Raw genomic sequence first — 23,093 nt, 5'->3', positions numbered from 1 at the left:
AGAGGGACAGAGGATCCAAAGTGGGCTCTTCCCTGGCAGCCTGACAACAGTGACCCTATGTGGGGCTCGAACTCATAAACGGAGATCATGACTTGAGTTGAAGTTGGATGCTCAACCGGCTGATCCACCCAGGTGCCCCTCAAAAAAGTTTTTATGCATTTATTTTTTTGCATCATTTGATAGAAATTCAAGTCAGCTGACAATGACTAATCTGGAGTTTTCCCCTTCAGGGCTCTCAGGACGTTTAGTGAGTGAGTATTGTACCAAAAAGCCTTACACCAGTTTCCTCTCTTCAATTCCAACGACAGTCCTATTTATCACAAACTTTTTTAGAGATTGATCAGGACGTCTCCATAACTAAGTTCTATGATCAAATGTACCCTGTACATTACATTTAAAATTCCTGATCCTTTAAAGAAAACTCTTGGTTAAAATAGAAAACAAACAAAATAAAGCAATGTTTTGGGACGGACACAACATTTTTTTAAAAGAAAACTCTGAGTATATTTCCAATACCTTGTACTCTGTGAACTCTTGTACTGTCCAAAATCTGCTGGAGACCAATTCTATGAACCGCATGTGAGAAAAACAATTCTCATTATTTATCATCTCCCATAATCATTCAGTTTGATCCAGAATCACCCTTCTATTAAATTTAGTCACTGATATTCTGAAAATGATGACTTTCTTTCCTTAATTCTCACATCTAAATGTCCTTTACATATAGACACGTCCTACCATTTAAGAAAGGTCTACATATGTGTAATCACTTCTGTTTATTTGATTCCTTCTGTGTATTTTTTCTGTATACAAAGCCAAATTTAAAGTAAATAGACACAAGAAAATTTTTGTTCAAGAAATCCCTAGAAACCAATTCTCCTGAGACGTGTAAATACTTAAGAGGATTCTGAGGGGAAAAAAAATCCATACCATAAAGTGATAGGCAGATGTTTCCCATATGTTGTTTGCAGATAAGTCTCTGTAGCTTATGCAGTATCTTTTCTTGAGATTTTGCCGTTTTAAATCCAGTTGTCCCTACATGTCTTTGAGGTAAATCATGTGTGACAAACAAAGCTGAGTCTAAACTTCCCTTGAAATAGTGCAGAAATTGGGGATTTAAATTTGCATTGCTACTTTTCTAACTATTCATAAAAATAGAGCATAGTTTCCATATATCAGTTGTCTAAATCATGCCTCCGTATCTCTCAGGAAGGTGAATACATTCCTCTGTGCTCTTTTTTTGGTTCAGTTTCATTTAGTCTCATGCTTACAGCACTGCTTAGTTTTCATTTAAACAGCATCCAAATGTTGTGTCTCATCAGGAATTCTTTATCAGAACTGTTTCCTTCTTAAGGGTGTGGTCCGGTTACTGTCAAATTTTCCTCTTTCCCCGTGGTGCATTACTCAGGAAAATTTTTCATTAGATAATAAATAAATAAAATATTCCCTTTTATGGAATCAGTTTAAGCCATGCTCTAGTGATTTTTCAGGATAAGATACTGTGTTATTTTTAGCAGAAGACTTGGCCATTTAATGAATAAGTGCAAAGTTTACTGAATTGACACTAATGGTGTTTCTACTGATTGGGAGCTAATAGTCATCATTCTTGGTATTGTTCTTTCAACAGGTAATGCCATGTTGTTGAGGGTGTTACCTGCTGTGTATGAAAAGCAGCCTCAGCCAATTAACAGACACCTGACAGAACTCCTGGCCTTGATGTCTCAGCTGGAACAACCAGAACAGTACCATCTTCTACGGCTTTTACATGTAGCTGCAAAGAGAAAGCAACCAGAGGTAAAAAGTACACCATATACATGATGGTCCACATAACCATGCATGTTTCTGGGTTTGTGAGCAAGATGTGTGCTTCAGGCTTCCTTCCTCATGTGTCTAAACACACCTATCCTTCGATGAAAGCACTCATTCACTTTTTCTATAACTGTGAAAGTGAGGAGGTAGGTGATGGCAGAGGTTGAGTACTGTTATGGGTCCCCAGAGAAACAGAACCATTAGGATACATATATCATGAACAATTGGAATTGGCTTATGCGATTATGAGTCTGAGAAGTCCAGAAGTCCCACAAATGCCCCTTACAAAGTGCCATTTGTAAGTTGAGGACCCAGGAAAACAAGTGGTGTAGTTCCAGCCTGAGTCCAAAAGCCTGAGAACCAGGAGAACCAACGGCTTAAGTTTTGGTCCAAATCTGAAAACTTTAGAACCCAATGGCTGATGGTGTAAGTCACAGTTCAAGAGCAGGAGAGGACCGATGTCACTGTTCAACCAGTCACATTCAGGCCCTCAGCAGTTTAGATGAGGCCCACCCACATTGGGAAGGACAATCTGCTTTACTCATTCTACCAATTTAAATGCCAGACTGATCTGGAAATACTCTCACAAACATACCTAGAATAATGTTCAGGCAAATATGTGGGCACTGGATGACCCAGTGAAATTGACACATAAAATTAACTTTAACCGGTATAGAACTAAAAACAGAAGAAAGAACAAACAAATCTGCAGTCATTGCAGAACAACCTTAATTGAAGTTTGGTGTGGCCATGCAGTCCCAGGAATCTATGCTTTCTCAGGGCCAAAGGAATGACCTGCACATGGGGAAATCAGTCGACAGTGAGAGCAAAGTCTCATTTTCTAGAGGGCAAGTTAGTTGTTTTTTTTGGAATCAAATAAAATATTAAAATAATTAGGATAATTGTGATTATCAGTAACAGAACACCCAATCCATGCTGGCTTAAATAATGAAAGGAATTTATTAGCTAATGTGATGGGGGAAAAACATCCTTAAGATGAGATTTGATCCAGCAGCTCAAATGATGTGAAGACAACAATTTTCCTATCCTCTATTTCTCAGATTTGATTTCTGGTTTTGGCTTCTATTTTCTGCAGGCTTTGACCTGTGGACTTCAGACAGGTACAAGGGGCTCTCTAGGCACTGGCTTCTTCTACCCCCTCCACGACCAACAACAACATCCAAACAAAAGTCCTGATAGTCTCTGTTTAGGACACACACTCTACCCCTGACGCTTCTACTACCCCTCAAGGGTACTCAGATAGAGACTAGAGGCTGCCTGGAAGAGGAAAGTAGAAATGGATTACGGAGGGTACCAAAACATGTGTACGAGTAAGATTAAAGGTCAACTGCAGGTCATATCACTTATGGCTGTATCCTGCTTCGTTTCTTGATAATGTCAATACCCACCACTTGAAAAACCAGTGAACGTTAGGTGAATACTGGACCATTTGAAGTCAACATTCAAATTACTCAAGGAAACACAGGCAAAATGGTCATATGCGTTATTAACTATTATAGGCTGCAAATGCCTTGTGGTAAGGAACTCTTTCTTCTTTTCTCCTGTATCCCAGAGCTTGGCATAGTGTCTGATAGCACTCAATAAACATTCATAAAACCAAACAGAATAAAACAGAGTGGTAAGTGTTCTGCAAATGGTATGAACAGAAGGGGTGGCAATGAATTCTGCCTTAGGTAGAAGAAATAGGTGACATGAAGATTCACAACTGGAGTGGCATCAAGGCCAGACCTTGGAGAATGGGAGGTTTTGTTTCAAGTGGAGCAGAGGGGCAAAGGATCTTGAGGAAGTAGAGATGGGGCTGGGAGTCTTGGACACTAGAGAGCAGACTTGAACCCTACTCATGGAAATTTCAATTCAGTAGGTCTGGGTACCCAGATCCTGCCTTTTACAAGTTCCCAGGTGATGCTTCTCCTGCTGCTCCAGGGACCACACTTTGAGTAGCTAGACTAGAGGTTGGGCAGAAGACTGGGAACATCCATGTCACCTGGTGTACATTTTTGCTTTTGCCCTTAGAACAATGTATATCATTATTTTTGCATGTCTGTCTTTCCCAGTGCACTCTAAACTCCTTGAGCGGCCTGTGTCTGCATATTTATATATACTCCCTAGCATAGTGCCAGATGCATAGCAGGATTTCAATAAAATGTTGAATTCAGGAATGAATAAATGACCAAAAGAGACCAAGGAGATTGGAGAACGTGAAGAATCAGAGAGAAGTTGTGTTGTGGTCTCCAAAGGGTGTAAAGTGACTCAACAGGATCAAGATCCAGAGAGTAAATGAGTCTGGAGATTGGAAATGTCCTCAGATTTGGCAACCGGGACTCCCCAGGACACTGTCTTTGTGGGTGGGGTGAGAAGTGGCGGTCATCGTCATGGACTGTGTGTGGAGAGAAGGTTAGGAACTGACTGCATGAGTGTACAAGTTTAAAGAAAATAAGGAGAACTAAAGAACAATCCAGTAACAACGAAGAGATTGAAGATGTGGAACAAAACACTAGCTAGAATCAGATGCTTGAGGAAGTTAGGGAATGAATTCCAGAGCACAAGTGGAGGAATCAGTTTGGGAAAGGATTAAGGACAGAAAGTTTGAGCAAAACTGTAGTTGAGTTTGGGCAAGGAATAGAGTTGAAAGATCACTGGATCACCTAAACGGAGGCTTGGAGTGAGGGACAGAGAAGGGGTGAGGTATTTGTTTCCCATTACCACAAACGCAGTGGTTTAAAACAGCACAAATTTATTATCTTACTGCTCTTGAAATCAGAAGTCCAAAATGGTTCAGCAGGGCTGTATTCCTTCTTGAGACTCTAGAGGATAATGTTTCCTTGCCTTTTCAGCTTCTGGGGGCTGCTTGCATTCCTCAGCTCATGGCCTACATCCCTCTCCCCTCTTATTTTCTCATCACACCTCCTCCAACTCTGAGTCTCCTAGCCTCCATCTTCTAAGGGTCCTTGTAATTACATTGGTGCCACCCGGAAGATCCAGGATTCTCTCTCCATCTCAAGACCTTTAACTTAACTATACCTACAGAGTCCTCTTTGCCACATAAGGCTACATCATCACAGGTTCTGGGGATTAGGGTGTGTACATCTTTGTGGAGTCATTATTTTGCCTACCACAGATAGAGCCTGGAGACCAGATGATAGGGAAATTGTGTGTGTGTCGGGGGGGGGGGGGGGGGGGGGGGGGGAGGGCAAAAGCCCGCCCAGTGTGATTAAAAGGCCAAACTTGGTTTCATAAAAGAGGCAGCTGGCATACCATTTTATCTGCAGCCTGCAAGCAAGAGCAAAACACAGTTTTTGGAAAAGAAGGTTCAATAAAAATTCAAGGGGGATCTGGGGAGAATAACTTAGTTCAATTTATTTCCCATGGGTTAAAGGCTGGACATGAAAGTAAATTAAACCAGGGGAAGGCTCACTTACAAGAAGGGGGAGGGAAAAGTCTTGGGATCTCCCTACCTAAAAAGGTGGGTTCGAAGTGAGGATGGCCCCAAATGTGACATTCAAAGAGGTCCCGTCAGACATCTGGTGGCCTCTGATGGCCTGAAGACTCAGGAAAGGACTTAGGAGGCCATTTATAAGGCCCCTGACATCTGCACGTTCTCATAGGGTCTCTTTAACTCCCAACACTTTGAGCAATTATACAGTCCCAAGCACCCACAGATGGGCACTCTCAAAGCACTGAGGTTTTACAAATGTTCTTCACCTGGAATGTCCTTCCCTCACCACTACCACTCTTTCTGGGATGACTATTCCTGGACTTTAGACAGATACTTAGACATCAGTTTCTTACCAATAATCTTATCTGACTCCTTCCTTCACCCCCATCTCTGCCTAGCAAATTTCACTTTGTAATGACTCTGCCTCTAGTGGTCTTTCTCTCTCTCTTTGGACCAACTTGGTTCTGATGCAAATACTGGAGACATGAAGACCACCTTGTTCACTACTATGTCCCTGATGCCCTGCATAGTCCCTGGCATACAGAATTCATTCCATGAATATTTCTTAACACAGATGAGTTAATATTAGTGCCTAAATTTACAGAGGACTTTATCATTCACAAAGGGCTTTTTCTTCTTAAATCTTTTTAAAAATTTTGTAATGCTTATTTATTTTTGAAAGAGGGAGAGAGACAGAACACGAGTGGGGGGAGGGGCAGAAGGAGAGGGAGACACAGAATTCAAAGTAGGTTCCAGGCTCTGAGCTGTCAGCACAGAGCACGATACAGGGCTTGAACTCATGAACCGCGAGATCATGATGTGGACACTTAACTGACTGAGCTACCCAGGCGCCCCAAGGGCTTATTTTTTTAAGATCTAATTCTATCAATTTACTCCTACCAACAACTCTAATGTGTGTTATTTTCCCCTCTGTTTTACACCAGTCAAAATGGTTGTTCTGGGAGGCTAATTTGCCCCCATCACACAGGTAGTAAGAGGTTAAGTGACTGGTCCAGTCCAGGACTCTTATCCCCTAAACCCCTTCTCTCTCCTCAGCTTGGGGAAAAAAACCAAGTAGCCTCCTCTTGAGAGGAGTACAGGCATACCTCATTTTATTGTGCTTCATCATATTGTTGCACTTTGCAGATACTATATTTTTTACAAATTGAAGGTTTGTGGCAACCCTGTGTCAAGCAAGTCTATTGGCACCATTCTTTTCCAACAGCATTTGTTTACTTTGTGTCTCTGCGTCACATTTTCATAATTCTTACAATAATTCTAACATTTTCATTATTATTATATTTGTGATGCTGATCTGTGATCAGTGATCTTTGGTGATATTATTGTAATTGTCTTGGGGTGCCCCAAACCACACCTATATGAGATGGTGAGCTTAATGGATAAATGTGTGTGTTTTGACTACCCCACCAACTGTCCATCCCCCATCTGTCTCCCTCTCCTAGGGTCCCCCTATTCCCTGAGACACAACACTATTGAAATTAGGCCAGTTAAGAACCCTACAAAACCTCTAAGCGTTCAAGTGAACGGAGGAGTAGCAGCTCTCTCACTTCCAATAAAAAACTAGACATGAGTAAGCTTAGTGAGGAAGGCACATCGAAAACCGAGACAGGTCAAAAGCGAGGCCTCTTGGGGCGCCTGGGTGGCGCAGTCGGTTAAGCATCCGACTTCAGCCAGGTCACGATCTCGCAGTCCGTGAGTTCGAGCCCCGCGTCGGGCTCTGGGCTGATGGCTCGGAGCCTGGAGCCTGTTTCCGATTCTGTGTCTCCCTCTCTCTCTGCCCCTCCCCCGTTCATACTCTGTCTCTCTCTGTCTCAAAAATAAATAAAAACGTTGAAAAACAAATTAAAAAAAACAAAAAAAAACAAAAGCGAGGCCTCTTGCACCACATACCACTCTCTTAGCTAAGTGCAAATGCAAAGGAAGAGTTCTTGAAGAAAACTAAAGGTGCTACTCCACTGAATACATGAGTGATAAGGAAGCAAAACAGCCTTATTATTGATGTGAAGATAGTTTGGCTGGTCTGGATAGAAGATCAACTGCACCGCATCATTTCCTTAAGCCAAAGCCTAATCCAGAACAAGGCCCTAACTCTCTTCAATGCAGGTGAGGAAGCTGCAGAAGAAAAGTTTAAAGGTTGCAGAGGCCAGTTTGTGAGATTTAAGGAAAGAAACCGTCTCCATAACATAAAAGTGCAAAGTGAAGCAGCAAGCGCTGATGTAGAAGTGTAGCAAGTTATGCAGAAGATCTAGCTAAGATAAGTAATGAAGGTGGCAACACTAAACAGCAGATTTTCAGTGTTGATAAAACAGCTTTCTATTAGAAGATGCTATCTAGGACTTTCACTGCTAGAGAGGAGATATCAATGCCTGGTTTCAAAGCTTCGAAGAACAGACTTCTCTTTTTTTTAAATTTTTTTAAAATGTTTATTTGTTATTGAGAGACAGAGAGGGACAGAGCATGAGCAGGGGAGGAGCAGAGAGGGAAGACACAGAATCCAAAGCAGGCTCCAGGCTCTGAGCTGTCAGCACAGAGCCCGACGCGGGGCTCGAACTCACAAACCACGAGATCATGAGTTGAGCCGAAGTCGGTCACTCAACCGACTGAGCCACTCAGGTGCCCCCAGACTTCTCTTTTGTTAGAGGCTAGTGCAGCTGATGACTTTCAGTTCAAACCAGTGCTTACCGACCATTTTGAAAATCCTAGGCTCTGAAGAATTAAGCTAAATCTACTCCCAGATTTGGAACAACAAGTCCTGGTTGACAGCACATCTGTTTACAACATAGTTAACTAAATATTTAAAGCCCACTGTTGAGACTTAGAGCTCAGAGAGAGAGAGAGAGAGAGAGAGAGAGAGAGAAATTCTCTTCAAAATGACTGCTCATTGACAATGCACTCTATCACCCAAGAGCTCTGATGGAGATATACAATGAAATTAAAGTTTTCATGCCTGCTAACTAACACAACAACCATTCTGCAGCCTATGGATCAGCCTATGGAGTGATCTGAACTCTCAAGTATTATTTAAGAAATATATTCCATAAGGCTCTAGTTCACATAGATAGTGATTCCTCTGATGTATCTAGGCAAAGTAAACTGAAACCCCCCTGGAAAGAAGTTACCATTCTAGATGTTAGTAAGAATATGCATGGTTCATGGGAAGAGGTAAAAATATCAACATGAACAGTAGTTTGGAAGAAGTTGATTTCAACCTTCATAGATGACTTTGAGGGGTTCAAGACTTCAGTGGAGGAAGTAGTTGCAGATATGGTAGAAATAGCATAAGAACTAGAATTAAAAGTGGAGCCTGAAGATGGGACCGAATCGCTACAATTTCATGATAAAACTTTAAGAGATGAAGTTTTGCTTCTTTTGGATGAGCAAAGAAAGTGGTTTTTTTGAGCTGGAATCTACTCCTGGTGAAGATGCTGTGAAGATTGTTGAAACGGCAACAAAAGATTTAGAATGTTACATAAACTTAGCTGATAAAGCAGCATCAGGGTTTGAGAGGACTTATTCCAATTTTGAAAACAGTTCCACCGTGGGTAAAATGCTACCAAACAGTATCACATGGTACAGGGAAATCATTTGTGAAAGGAAGAGTCAACTGATGTGGCAAACTTCACTGCTGTCTTATTTTAAGAAATTGCAACAGACACCCCAACCTTCAGCAACCACCACCCTGATCAGTCAGTAGCCATCAATATAAAGACAAGACCCTCTACCAGCAAAAAGCTTACAACTCATTAAAAGCTCAGATGATTTTAACAATAATGTATTTTTAATTAAAGCGTATATATTTTTAGACATAATACTATTGCCCACTTAATAGACTAGAGCATAAAAATAACTTTTATATGCATTGGGGAACTAAAAAAATCATTTGAGTCTCTTTATTGTGACATTCGCTTTATTGTGGTGGTCTGGAATATCTCCAAAGTATTACTGTAGTGTTCTCAGCTGATTACAGGAGGCAGAGGAGAGTAAACAAGGACACTAATAGTGGTTGAACTAATGCCAAGTACCAGACACTGTGTAGGTGTTTTACAACATTATCTCACTTATTCCCCATAACAACCTTTCCTTTGGTAAACAGAAAAGTCAAAGTCTGGAAGGGTTAAGAACTGTGGTGGTACAAAGGAGTGATAGTGAGGTGGCTTTTCACACCCTGCTCATCTGTAGCAGCCCCTCCAATTTTCAAATAGGCAATGTCCATGTCTTCCACTGGCCATTACAGTCACAATGCCTCCCATATGACGGCCATTTACAGAAAATCTGGGGCTGTCACTGGTTAGGTAACTTTTCTAAAGCCATAGAGATAAGCCTGAGGTACATCATAAACCCAATCTAATTCCAGCCATTGAGATCTTTTGACCTCAACACCCTGAAAACTTGAGGCTATAAGGCATGGCTTGTGAAGCAGATGGGGGGTTGAGAGGGCTCAGTAGACAAAGGCGGTCAGAAAGGTGAGCTCTATGGCAGAAGTAGGAGACCTGAACTGAATGAGGAGAGAGTGAAAGCAGAGTCCTGTAGGTGTTGTGCATGCTAAGTGTGGATCCCAGGATGAAGCCGCAAGGGTTTAGGAAACAGGCACAGTGATGTGAGTGGACCTCACCTGTGCCAGGGCCCTAATGGGTGAGAAGTTGTAGCAGGGGAAGGACCCAACCTCTGTTTCCCACCAGCACTGCCCTTCATGTTAAAGTGGGCCTCCACCTGCCTCCTGCGGCTCGTCGTGGGGCTCTTCATGGCTAACACTTGGTTACTGAGGTGTGCAGACAGTGAGCCAGAGACATGCTGGATTCACCTCCTCTCTCTCATGTTCCTTAATTAGTGCACAAAAAGGAAGGGAGACATATATGGAGAAAGGGAGAGAGGAAATTGAAAACAATGGCAACAATCAGAAATGCAGACTGAGACTTCCAATTTAAGTCTAGTTATTATAACTTCATTGCAGATGAAGCAAGAAGCTAAATGAGAAGGGTTTTGACCCTGTGGAACTGGGATTAAAGTGAATTTTTCCTTTCTGCATAAAAGCTATGCCAATGCTCTGTAAATAGGAGGTAAACTGAGCAGGTTCTCCAGTGAAGACAAGGTTGAGATCGCAAAGGTGGCAGAGCTTCAACATCCATATATCTGTGAGCTTCACGTGTGGCTGGCCAGGCAGGTTGGTCCCCTTCCTCCATCACTGCCCTCTGGGTATCCCCCTTTCAGAAAACCATCCTTCCCAGTTAAAGGGAGGCAGTTCCTGGCTAGTGATTCATGGCTGGAACCTCCAGAGAATCCTCAGGGTTCATTTATAGGAAAAGGCTGGGTGGTCAATTTTCCAAGTGGCCTTTTGGGGCTAAGTCTGTATTCTTGGCTGCTATAAACCATGCTGTAACCTAGCCAACAAAAGGAACAGCATTTAGTAACACATAAGAGCCCATCTGTTATTATCCCCAGGACTTGGGCTTCTAGCCCCAACCGTACAGAGATGAGTGGCAGAAAATAGCAACTTCAGCCCTCCGTTGATTAATGTCCAAACCCAGAGGAACTGCTTTTGTGGTCTGGTCCCTAGAGCAGAGAGTCATTTTCTTGGATTTTCAAGCTTACAGCATTCCTCTTCACATACCTAATCCTGAGGCACCTAACACAGCATCATCATGCTGACAATACTCAGAGGTCACTTTTGGTATTTATTTAAAATAAGCCATTTGCAGAACATTAAGAAGATGGAGTGATGGAATATATAGACTGTTCTACAACAGTCTTTGGAGCAGAACCATAATTTTCAGTATATATATTTTGTCACTATGGTGGGAGTAATTAGTAAATGAAAAGAGTGGCAGTTATTTTATAGGGTTTCGAAGAGTAATAGAAATTGTTAATGCTGGCCAAATCAATTACAAGAGAAAATTGAGCCCAAGGAAAATTTAAGAGGGAGTACATGCACACACATGTACACATATGTGCACACACACAGTAGCTCTACCTTTTATTATATACATAAAAATTTAAATGTCATTTGCTGCTAATTAAGTTGCTATGTATTATGGTGCTATGTTTTCAGATGGCCCTACCCTCATGGCCCCATGGCCTGGGCTGATGAGATATGTCCACAAAACTTCAGTTCAGTGGCAAGATGCTAAAACTGTCAGCAGACTGCTCTGAGAGCACAAAAAAGGCAGCGGTTAATTCCACTCAGGAAGGAATGGAGAGCCAGGGAAGGTGCCTTGCCTGGGCTATTTACTTTAGAGGGTCCTGGTCTGGCCCTCATCTACATGTTCCCCCAGTTTCCACACATTCTGTCACCTAATAAATGTAGTCCAGGTCACTGGGACCTTGGAATTCTTTTCCTGTACATCTCTGTCCTCCTTCTAAGGCGTCAACAGGCCTGGCCTCTGGATCTGTTCTCCCAAGGACAGGCCGTGCCAACAGCATGACCCCACAGGCCTGAGGGGTGTTTTAGATGAACTTGAATTTGTGGGCTGGGGTATTCATATACATGCATACAAGACTCCTTACAGGACAAAGCCAGGAATAGAAAGAGAAGAGAGGGGCAAGGAATGGGGCCTAGAGGTCATTTCTTTCTGTTCCCTCTATACAGGCCAAAAATTCCAAATTCAAATCAGGCCTCCAAGATTGTTATAAAGGTACATGTGTCAGGTAGAGGGTAGCACCTGAGTATTTGAGTGTGCGGTGTAGGGCCCTTTATTTGCACTCTAGCCCTAGGTCCTGCATGTATTAAGGTGGGCTATGGGGAAGGCTTCCCAGAAGTAGAGCTCTTTGAGATGGGCTTTGAAAGCATGAGCATCCTCTCCATGTTTAAGCCACTGTGGGTGATTGGTGGCATGTCGCTGGGTCAGAGTTCATGGTGGAAGAGGCAGTAGATATGCCAGTCAGTGAAGACCCTGGAATGCCATGGCATTGGGATCCCAGCTGGAATGCCATGGCATTGGGATCCCAGCCGTAGGCCATGACAAACCTTTGAAGTCTTGACATGATTAGATAGGACAGCTTGGAAGCTCTTTCGGCGGTCCATGCCATGAGGTTATGGTCTCAACAAAGGCCGTGTCAGCTTGCCCTCTGCTAGACATCTATGCTTAGTGGCTGCTCTGCTCTCAGTGATGATAAGGCCTTCTCTGAGATATGAAGCAGCTCCCCAGCACGAAAGAGACCAGCCTGAGGAAATGCCTGTATTTAGAAAATAAAATTCCTTCTTATCTAAGAATCATCTGTCTAAAGCCCAAAGCACCGCTTTCCTTTCATGTGTGTGATAAAGTTCAAGAAATATCTGTCTTTTCTGTCACCATCATGACAAGCTTTTGGGTTATCAGGAAACCACAAAATAATAAATTTTTGTTTAATCAGTAAAATTACTTTATTTACACTATTCAAGTCTTCTCTACTCTTTGCTTCAATGGATTTAACTGTGCCTAAGCATATATATTTGTCTCGAGCCAGCTTTCTTTTTTCTTTCTTTTTCTTTTCTTTTCTTTTCTTTTCTTTTCTTTTCTTTTCTTTTCTATTCTTTTCTTTTCTTTTCTTTTCCTTTTCCTTTTCCTTTTCTTTTCCTTTTCTTCTTTCTTTCTTTTTCTTTTTCTTTTTCTTTATGGTACAGTACATATAGTATACTCTTGTATGGGCTTGGGATGTATGGCTGGAGTTTAAATAAAATTGGCATGACTGGAAGCACATGTCACAGAGACCTTCGTGTTCCAGAAATAGGACATGAAGGGTAAGGACTAGGAAATAGAATTTTATACAATGGGGCAGGAAATGTGTAAGCATTTTCCATTACTAAAAGACTCAGGTTAAATATGCTGCCCTGACCTAGAGCAGCTGGCTGACACTTCTACCTTATGTGCCAGGGATCTCTCTTGGTTTCTCCGGAAGGACATACAACCATTCCCAAATGCATAGGCAACATTTGTAGACCTGTTCAATCATGTACGCTGTATACCAGAAACTAGCCCTGGCCCTTCCTCCATAAGTACTGGATATGAATATCCAATTTAAATTTATATGTAGGATAGTTTTAGTCCTCTCAAAATGTCTGCTTTCATGTCCCTGTTAGTTATGTTGTATATGACATGTGACAATATATCCATTAAAACATTATGTACAACTATTCAACACTATGGGGTGGGGTGTGGAGGTTATTCAAATGCTAGCCTGTAAAACCATTTAGATGTTTCTTCATTTGGTTTGTTCCTCAAATATTTATTGACTCAGTTTCTGGCCAGGCTCTGTGCTAGGCTTTGGCTATACAATGGGGTACAAACTCTTATAGAGTTTTTAATCCAGCCTGCAAAACAAACATCTAGACTAGCAATATGAAGAAGGCATGAGAAGGGTTTGCTGGGAGCCATGTAGGGTGTGATAGGGGCTTCAGCCAGGGCACTGGATTGAGGAGGAAAGAGAAGGGAGTGGAGGAAAGCTTTTAAAGGCAACAACAGCTAATCCAAAGCCTCACGAATGAGAAGGAGTATCCAGAAAAAAAGGGGCAATAAGAATTATAGGCAGAGTGAATCACGTGAGTACAACCCTAGATGCAAGAGAAATCTTAGCAGGTCAAGAAAACATTTTGGAAAAATCAACAGGGTTGAAGTATGATATCTGATGGGATCTGGATGGGGGGATACATCTAGAAAAATGGATAGGCATCAGTTTGGAAAAGGTATGTTAAGCCTCTATCTTGAGATCGATGGCAAATCAGTGAACTATTTTAAGCAGAGGAAGGGTTGCTATTGAGGCCACAAGGTAGAGAAGGAATTGGATGGACAAGACTGATGGCAGAGAGAAGAGTTAGAAAGCTGTTGGAATAACCCAAGTTCAGGATAATTGGATCAGTGGTCTCAGCTTAGATGTGCCTGCTGGGAGAGTACTTCCCTGATGCCAGCTTAACCTAGGGCCCCAGGATAGTCTGTCACAGCACCTTGTATTTTGCTATATGGCATTTATTAAAATTTATAATTATGCATTTCTATTAAAATTACTCGTTTCATGAAATGTCTCATTTACTAGGCAGTGAATTATTCCACTATGGCAGGAATCTGCTAGACTTATTAGCAGCTTTAGCACCTACAATACTACCTTGCAAATAGGAAGGACTCAATAAATATTTGTAAATAAGTGAATGGAGAAATGAATGGAAATTAATGGAAGTGGACAGATCTGTGGCATACTTGGGAGGTGGAATCAGTAGGACTTGGTGGTTGTTTGGAGGAGGCTAATGATAAGGGGAAAAGAACAGTCAAGAATGATTCCCAGACTTCTGACTTGAGTAGCCAGGTAGATAATGGTGCCATTCATGGGGAAAAGAGACACTTGAAGCTAGAGAGGGAAGTGAGAGAAGCAGGGTTTTGGCAAAGGGTGGATTATAAATTTAGCAGGTTGAGCTGAGTATCAGATTCTGTTTTAATACTGGAAGCTACATTTCAAGTCCACCTTACCAAAAAAGTAACCAACCAAAAAAGCAAACCAACAACAAACTAAAAAATCAGCATAGAAGTATAGATGGGCAAATTGTTTTTATTTTTACTGTTCAGTTTCCACGGGTTGTCCTTTCTAATTGTTTTATTTTAGCAGACAAAACAATTCATTAGGTTGTCAGTGTGCAATGTGTCTATGTATTAACATAGTGACTTTATTCCACAAAAAGTCACGTTTTCTTCAATATGAATTATTGCATCTTTATATTAATACAAGCATTCAAAATCAAGAAAGCCATATTAGGGTGTCAGGAATATGGTAGAAATTATTTTACTTTAGTAATATTTTTTCTTAGTACTTTTTTGTGATCAAAATGGAATATTGAAGAAAATTTAAAGGCTGTTTCCTGCTTTCTTATTTTTATTATTAAATATTTCCAAACCATATTTCTCCAATTTGAAGGTTTTCATTGAAGTCATCAAGTATCTTTTGCATATTTATATTGCCCTTTAAGTTGCACTTTTATGGTGGATTGGAGGAAATTTAATATTCTGGTGAGGATATAACATATCAAAACTTGACTTATGAATAGCAGCATCTAAACATTTTATAATGTAATGTTGTTACTCTTCAATAGCAGAGCACAGATGAAATGAAAAAGAGAAACAAACTGAAGCATCTGAAATTTTATTGTAAATTCTAAATTTCAGACTTGTATTTGCTTGAGTTCCAATGAGGGCAATAATCCCAGAATGTGTTGACTTCAGATTTCATAAAATCAAAAAATATTAAATTAGTCCTGATTTAATTAATTTTCCTCTTTGTTTCTCTTCTCTTCCTCTCTCTTTTCTTTTCACAGGTGGTTCAGAAGTGTATTCCTTTCCTAATCAGGCATTTGAAAGACTCAACCCATAATGATGTCATCCTAAACATCCTCATAGAGATAGCAGGCTATGAACCTGTGGCTTTGAACAGTTTTCTTCCAATGCTGAAAGAGATTGGTGAGAGATTCCCCTACCTCATCGGACAAATGGCGAGAATCTATGGAGCTGTGGGGCATGTGGATGAAGTAAGTTTGACTTTTTTTCCTCTCTAAATTCCATTGGCACTTAATCCACTGGGGGCTCTGTGAGCTGCAAATGGGTCCTGGAACTTCCGAGAGCTCCCATTTTTCTTTCAAAACTTTTGCATGGACAGTGGCCTTTGGATCAAGGACACATTATAGCAGAGCTAGGTGGAAGGTTCAGGAAGTAAGGATCTCATTGCTGGAGTGTCACCTGCGGAAGGGAAAGGATTAAAATGGAGGAAGCACTATGACAGATTAAGACCACTTTGTAATAACAATAACCAGTAAAAGAATTTCAACTCATTTCTGGTTGTAGTTCTGCTTAACTGAGGAAACCATCAGTAAGCATAGGGTTAGGCCTCAAACACTACTGATTAAAAGATCCCATAGCTATACTGTCAATAAGTGCCTGCATTCGTTGGTGTATTTTGAGCCCTCCGGATGATGTTACTTGGAAGAGTGAAATAAATGTTCATGGTTGTTTAAAAGGCCTAGCCTAAATATTTGCATAATAGAATCTTTTGGCAGGAACAACAGGATGCCATCAGTTTGTAGGGATTAGACGACCGAGAAACGATTTCCAGAAATTCAGGTTCTGAAGGGTGTGCACGCATGCATGTCTGTCTGATGATTTTATATTGGGCTTTAGGACTATTATCTTTTTAAAATAAAAGTAAATATATAATTGATAGAGGGAAGCTTTTATTTTCACCCACTTACATATAATACAGTTATAAAAATCGTACAACTCTTAAAAGGGAATCCATAGTCCATCAAGTTCAACCTCTTGATTCTACACAAGCGAAAATTAAAGGCAAGGAAAGTTGAATGACTTACCCAGACCGAGACTGGGTTAGTTGGTGACCCCGCTGGAATTAGATCTTTGCTATCCTTGGCACTCTTTTCAAAGTTTGTCTTAGAATGGATCTGTGGTTCTGTTTTATTTTATTTTATTTCTGAGATTTGCAGAGGGCCTAGTGAAGGAGAGGCTTCCTTCTGGTGGAGGGCCTTTGTCCTCTATCTTCCCAGACGAAGGTGGGAGAGCTGAGCTGCCAAGCAGCCTGTAACCGTCAACATGATGGGGGGATCTTGTAAAAGGATTACTTTGGTGTGGGCATGCTGCTTAGTATAATCCCTCTCTATCCACTGCTGCTGGGAATGTCTCACGCCTGCCACCATCTGCCTTCTGGTAACACTTTCCCGTGCCTGTCACCTTGGCTGCCAGGAAAACCCACTAGAGTGCCCAAGTGCTTTTAGGACAACTTCAGCTGACAGCTGTTTGATGGAATCTGCTGACCTTGCAGATTTTTATATGCACCAAAAACTTCAACCTGTGATGTGTGAGACCCTGGAATCTTAAAAAAGCTAACTCTTCCTGCACCTTAATGGTAGTTATTTTCATCACAAATACATTTATGATTCATTAATATGTAGTAATGCACATTAGAAGTGATTAAACTTCCCACAGAAAATGTTACCTGTTAAAACAATAACAAAAAACACAAACCACATACAATTATGTCACTGTAGGTTTACCTGAACTAAGGCTAATCTGACAGAGAGTAGCCTGTTAGTGTGACTTTTGCATGACCCTAGGTGGGTGCAGTGAGAAGATGGGATCCAAACGGCCAGTGGAATCACTTATTTCACAATTCAGAGCATCGAAATATTTGCCCCTCCCCCATCTCTCATTCTCATATGTCCATGAAGACATCTATGTTTGGGGGAGAAAATTTTTTTTCTCGTGGTTCTGACTCACCTTCTCAACAAATAAAATTCTAGATCAAATACTTTCCAAATGTACCTGGATATCAGGATTACATGGGGAGTTTTTTTTAATAATATAAGTTCTTGGGCCTCGTAGAAAATCTACTAAATCAGAATCTCTAGGAAAGGAACCTAGGAATCTGGATTTGTGGGATCCTCTGACAGGTAATTCTTATGCAGCTGTTAGTGGATCAGTATTTGAGATTTCATGATGTCAAGTATTTAAAGCATATTCTATCTTAGACTTAAAATCAGGTCTTGTCCATCACTCTTTATACCTTTCTCCATCAAGCCATGTGAATCAATTAAGACTTTTCCAGACTACTGATACAGCTGATACTGATACAGTTTAGATTAGGTATGGTTGAGAGTAACACCAAAGTTCAAAATAATAGTGACTTAAACAAATACAGTTATCTATTTCTCTTATACATAAAGAAGTCTAGAAAGTAGTCAGCCTAGAAATACAGGTTTCAGAGACCCAGGTTCCTTCTACTTTATTGCATTGCCTTCCTTGAACACAATAGAAAACACATGACTTCCATGTCATGGTCCAAGGTGGCTACTCGTCTCCACCCATCAAGTCAGTATTTCAGTCAGCAGGAAGGTGGAAAAAAAAAGGACTCTTCCACATAGTCAAACACAACCTCCTATTCATATCCCATTGCTACCATAGAACAAAACTACATATGACCATACCTAGCTGCAAGGGAGGCTAGAACATGTAGTCTGGATTCAAGTAGTTACATATCAAGAGAGAATCAAGGGCAGAAATAATGATGGAGGTCACGGAATGTCTCTGGTGCAGTTTGGCAAGTCATTTTGTTTCTCTGGGTCTGTTTTCTCTACTCAAAAATAACATCCTTGCACAGGTATACCTCCTTTCTGCTCTGATATTCTTGATTTCATTATTCCATTTCCTTTAAGATCAGCCTGACCAAATTACCTATATAAATGTCAGTCAGGCTCCTTTACTGAGATATAATACCCTTCTTATTTGTTTCTAACACTGAAAATATCACCATTAGAAAGTCTTTCTTTTGGGGCGCCTGGGTGGCGCAGTCGGTTAAGCGTCCGACTTCAGCCAGGTCACGATCTCGCGGTCCATGAGTTTGAGCCCCGCATCAGGCTCTGGGCTGATGGCTCAGAGCCTGGAGCCTGTTTCTGATTCTGTGTCTCCCTCTCTCTCTCTGCTCCTCCCCCGTTCATGCTCTGTCTCTCTCTGTCCCAAAAATAAATAAACGTTGAAAAAAAAAAAAAAAGAATACTAAAGCTCAGATGTCCCAAGAATAAGCGTAGTAGTCTAAGCAGCTATTAACTGATTAATTTGAGTGAATCTGTTCAACTTTCTAAAACTCTCATAGAGCCATATTCCCAAATACCCAAACCAGCAGGGAAGATATATATGTATTTCTGTCCAGCCTCCTTCTAAAAAGAAACATGAAGTTACTGAAGGACATTGCCAGGTGGGCCTGAGGGCAGAAGTTAGGGTCCTGGACACCTATGGAGGAGGGAATTGCAATAAAGAGGAAGTAGCAGGAACTTTGCCCTGGAAAAAACCCCATCATTTTCTGTGTGGAGAACTTGGTCTCTGGTTAGATAAAGATGCATGAGAATATATAAGATATAGAAATGTTTAGGGTGTTAATGATAAGACAGCCACAGTACCCTATTGACCTCAGGCCCTGGGATCCTCTCTCTCATCCTGTCCTGGTTTTGTCTAAAAATTGACTCCATTTAAAAATTTTTCTCTTTGCACAAAAGTAGAATTTCTGGATGTATTCAGGGGTTTCAGCATCAGGTGATTACACTGATAGGATTTAAAAGATTTTGGAAGTGCAGAAGAGCCAATCCAACTTTGAGAATCTTGCTCCAACTTTTGGAATGCACGATCTGTGACTGACTGGAGCCTACTGTTTCATCCTGCTTTGTTACCTGGCCTCCAGAAAACTGCATTGTTAGATCCTTCAGAAGAAAAAGGGAGTCTCCTGAGGGTATGCAATCATCAGGTGAGGCATAACCTTGGAGTAGAGCTAGCCTGGAATTAGTCACATGAGTTATTAATCAACTTATGCCTCACCTTCTGTATTTGATGAAGCCACGTGTGAGAACTGCCAGGCCTGTCTACAGGGGATCCAAGCCGGATGTGCCCTGTCTTTCAAATCAGGGCCCATCTGGGTGGGCACACTGTTTTCAGCAGCTTGATAGCAACATCACGGTTTTTTCATCTGCACTGCACCTCACAGAGGAAAGTTGTATATATAAACCAAAAACTAAAGCCCGATAGATCCTTATACTCACCATCTCCCAAATTACCTCAGGAATTTTTTTTTCCACCCAAATTTAAATGAAACCATGTTTAATAGCTTGATAGTGCTTTTGTCAATATGTGAGGCAATACAGTGTCTCCTGAGCCATTTTCAGGTTTGTGCTGACGCACAAAGCACATCTACTGAACAGAGAATAAAATGGAAGAAACACAGGCCAGAGAAACCTGCTTCTGGGGCAACTGATGCATTGTTGCCCCTGAGTTGCCTCTTCCTTGTCACTGTCAAGAAAAGGACACAGATGGTTTCCATCATGCCAGGATCTAATCCACCTGTGTGGGATGCTCAGTTGAAGCAGATGCACAAATAAGAAATATCACTATATTAGATATGTCCTCACATTGGCAAAAATGCACAGACCCTTTTGTCTTTCTTCAATGAGAAGTCTGCAGTGGAGACCTTAGGAGACAAAGCAGTTCTCAAGAATCCATCCCCAAAGCACCCAACAGTTTGGTGCTACCACATCTCTGGCAAACTCCTGGTCTGACTTAAGTCAAGCCCAAGGCAGCCTCAGCCTTGTTCACCAACAATACAGGAACCAAACCCTGCCCACAATAGGCAAAGAGAGTCATTGCAGATCACTGGGCTAAAGGCAAAAGTGGCACAGACACAATAGAAGGGCACACATACATAGGAAACACTCCTGAAGCAGTAGGTTCTGATGAACAGGGGACAGTGTGCTGCAGGAAGCTAGAGGACCACTTTTTCATGCAGCCACTACTTTCAAGAACAGGAGATATAGCTGACTTTCCTAACGTGAAGACACAGACACAGACACAGAGAGTTAGACAAATGAAAAGATAGAAAAATATGTACCAAATGAAAGAACAGGGAAAAAAAAAGCACAGCAATAGATCTAAACAAAGTGGAGAATTTGATAGAGAATTTAAAGATACTCACTGGCTGTGATACTCACTGAACTTGAGAAGAGAGTAGAGGATCTCAGACCCTCAACAAAGAGAGAAAACACATAAAAAAAGAACCAATCAGAAATGAAGAACTCAGTAACTGAAATTAAAAATAAATTAGATGGAATAAATAGGAGATTGGAGGAAGCAGAAGAATGGGTCAGTGACCTGGAGGACAGAATGATGGAAAGCAATCAGTCTGAACAGGAAAGAAAAAAAAAAATAGTAAAAAAAAAAAAAAAATGAAAAGAAGACTTAGGACCTCAGCAAAACAATGAAGTGTAATAACATTTGTATTATAGGAATCCCAGAAGGAGAAGAGAAAGAAAAGGGGGCAGAAATTCTATTTGAAGAAATATAGCTGAAAAAATCCTGTTCTGGGCAAGGAAATAAAAATCCAGATCTGAGAGGTGGGGGGAGCCAAGATGGCTGAAAAGCATGGAAGTTTTTTGTATGTCTGGCATCCATGAAATGCAGTCAGACCAACACTAAACCATCCTGCACACCTAGAAAACTGATTTGAGGATTAACACAACAATCTGCACAACCTGAACCACAGAACTCAGCAGGTACATGGCACAGAGAGGTAAACTGGGGGAGAGAGAAGCCATGGAGGGCAGGGAGCCACTTTTGCATGCAGAGAGAGGATGGAGACAGGGGAGGGGGTGGAGAATATGGGAAAGCACCCCTCCCCCAAAGCAGCTAGGAAGTGGAAAATTGGAAACAGCCTCAGAGACTTAACTAAAAAGGGAGAAAGGAGAAAGGAGAGGACTTAATTCCATTAAGACTGTAAACAAGAGGAGCGCAGTCTGAAACTCCGCAGCTCCATACCTGGTGGTGCTCTAGTGGGAAGGGCGAATCCCCAGGAGCAGAGCAGGGTCTGGGAGGTTCTCAGGCCACATGGGGAGAAGTGGTTCCACTGCTGGAAGGACATTTGGTAGAGGCTGTGAGGCCACCTGGGCCCAGAAGACCCCAGAAAATGGCCACATTCACTGGTGCTGGAACAAGGTCGTTGGGGGTGAAGCCTGGTGCCAGATGTGTGTTGTGATTTTCCATAATCCCTGAAACGCTGCTGCTACACTATCTCTCAAAGTTTTCCTGGGGCAGGCTGGCACCTGGCCACAGTCTCTGGGCATCGACAACAGCACAGTAACACAAACTTTCCTGGGTGTGGCCAGCATTTGGCCATTGCTCAGTGAGACCCTCCACAGAGGGGTGGATTGGGTCAAAGACACAGTCCCTCACAAGTGGGGGGCCAGGGAAGGCAGCCGCATCTGAGACAAAACTCGGGAGAGAGGTGCTGCCTGGGCCTTGGTCATGGATAGTATGAAAGCAGGGAGTGGACAGAAGCCAAAGACGAAGGACGGGTGCATGATTGCTGATCGGGAAGAACAGAGTTCTGATACCAGAGACTTGGTAGCTGGGTGGGGCAATTTTCTCCGCTCCAAGGTATGCGCATACGCACCTACAAGCGCCACAACAATCCACCCCAGTAGGCTACCAGCGCCATCTAGTGGAGAACAGAGCTGTTTCACTAAGCCCCGCCCAACTGGGCCAACCTCGCTCTTCAAGAACACAAGTCTCACTGCCTGATTAGTTGATGAGCTATAAAGCACTTCATAGTTGGACTCCTAGAGGAAAAGGAAGTAATTCCAGTCATATTTCAATCTGTTAGCCAGTCCAACTATTCAATTTTCTTTTTCTTTCTTTCTTTCTTTCTTTCTTTCTTTCTTTCTTTCTTTCTTTCTTTCTTTCTCTCTTTTTCATTGCTTTTCTTTTCTTATATAAAGAAAGAGGAAAAGTTCATTTTTATTTTCAATTTTTATTAAAAATATTTTTCTTTAATTTTTTTCTACTATATTTTTTTACTTTTGTGTAAATGTTTTCAAATTCTATTTTACTTCCATCATTTCATTTTAGTCTACTTCAGTGTATTCATTTTTTAAATTTTCAAGTGATTTCCTTTTTTTTTTCTACACAAGAACACTCAGATCAATGGAACAGAATAGAGAACCCAGAAATGGACCCACAAACATATGGCCAACTAATCTTTGACAAAGCAGGAAAGAATATTCAATGGAATAAAGACAGTCTCTTCAGCAAGTGGTGCTGGGAAAACTGGACAGCAACATGCAGAAGAATGAACCTGGACCACTTTCTTACACCATGCACAAAAATAAACTCAAAATGGATGAAAGACCTCAATGTAAGACAGAAAGCCACCAGAATCCTTGAGGAGAAAGTAGGCAAAAACCTCTTTGATCTTGCCCGAAGCAACTTCTTACTCAACATATCTCCGGAGGCAAGGGAAACAAAAGCAAAAATGA

The 23,093-nt window shown here is 41.5% G+C and overlaps 1 protein-coding gene and 1 long non-coding RNA gene across 7 annotated transcripts in view; one reads left to right on the top strand and one right to left on the bottom strand.

The window, feature by feature from the left end:
- VEPH1 (ventricular zone expressed PH domain containing 1) overlaps nucleotides 1-23,093 on the top strand; it is a 261,729-nt gene that overhangs the window by 62,875 nt on the left and 175,761 nt on the right. For all 6 annotated transcript variants that reach the window (XM_040480593.1, XM_040480591.1, XM_040480590.1 and 3 more), the window contains 2 exons: nucleotides 1,628-1,794; nucleotides 15,558-15,767. In XM_040480593.1, the coding sequence (XP_040336527.1) occupies nucleotides 1,628-1,794; nucleotides 15,558-15,767 (377 nt within the window). The remainder of the gene's footprint in view (nucleotides 1-1,627; nucleotides 1,795-15,557; nucleotides 15,768-23,093) is intronic.
- LOC121033903 (uncharacterized) lies at nucleotides 14,778-16,867 on the bottom strand. Its single transcript, XR_005792188.1, has 2 exons — nucleotides 16,602-16,867; nucleotides 14,778-15,975 (listed from the first exon to the last, which is right to left on the bottom strand). It is a non-coding gene; the product is annotated as an uncharacterized LOC121033903 (long non-coding RNA).

The sequence above is a fragment of the Herpailurus yagouaroundi genome, unplaced genomic scaffold, assembly GCF_014898765.1.
Source record: "Herpailurus yagouaroundi ecotype Mexico unplaced genomic scaffold, PumYag 159, whole genome shotgun sequence".
NCBI lineage: Eukaryota > Metazoa > Chordata > Mammalia > Carnivora > Felidae > Herpailurus > Herpailurus yagouaroundi.
The sequence above is the reverse complement of the archived record's forward strand: the minus strand, read 5'-3'. Positions and strand labels throughout refer to the sequence as shown.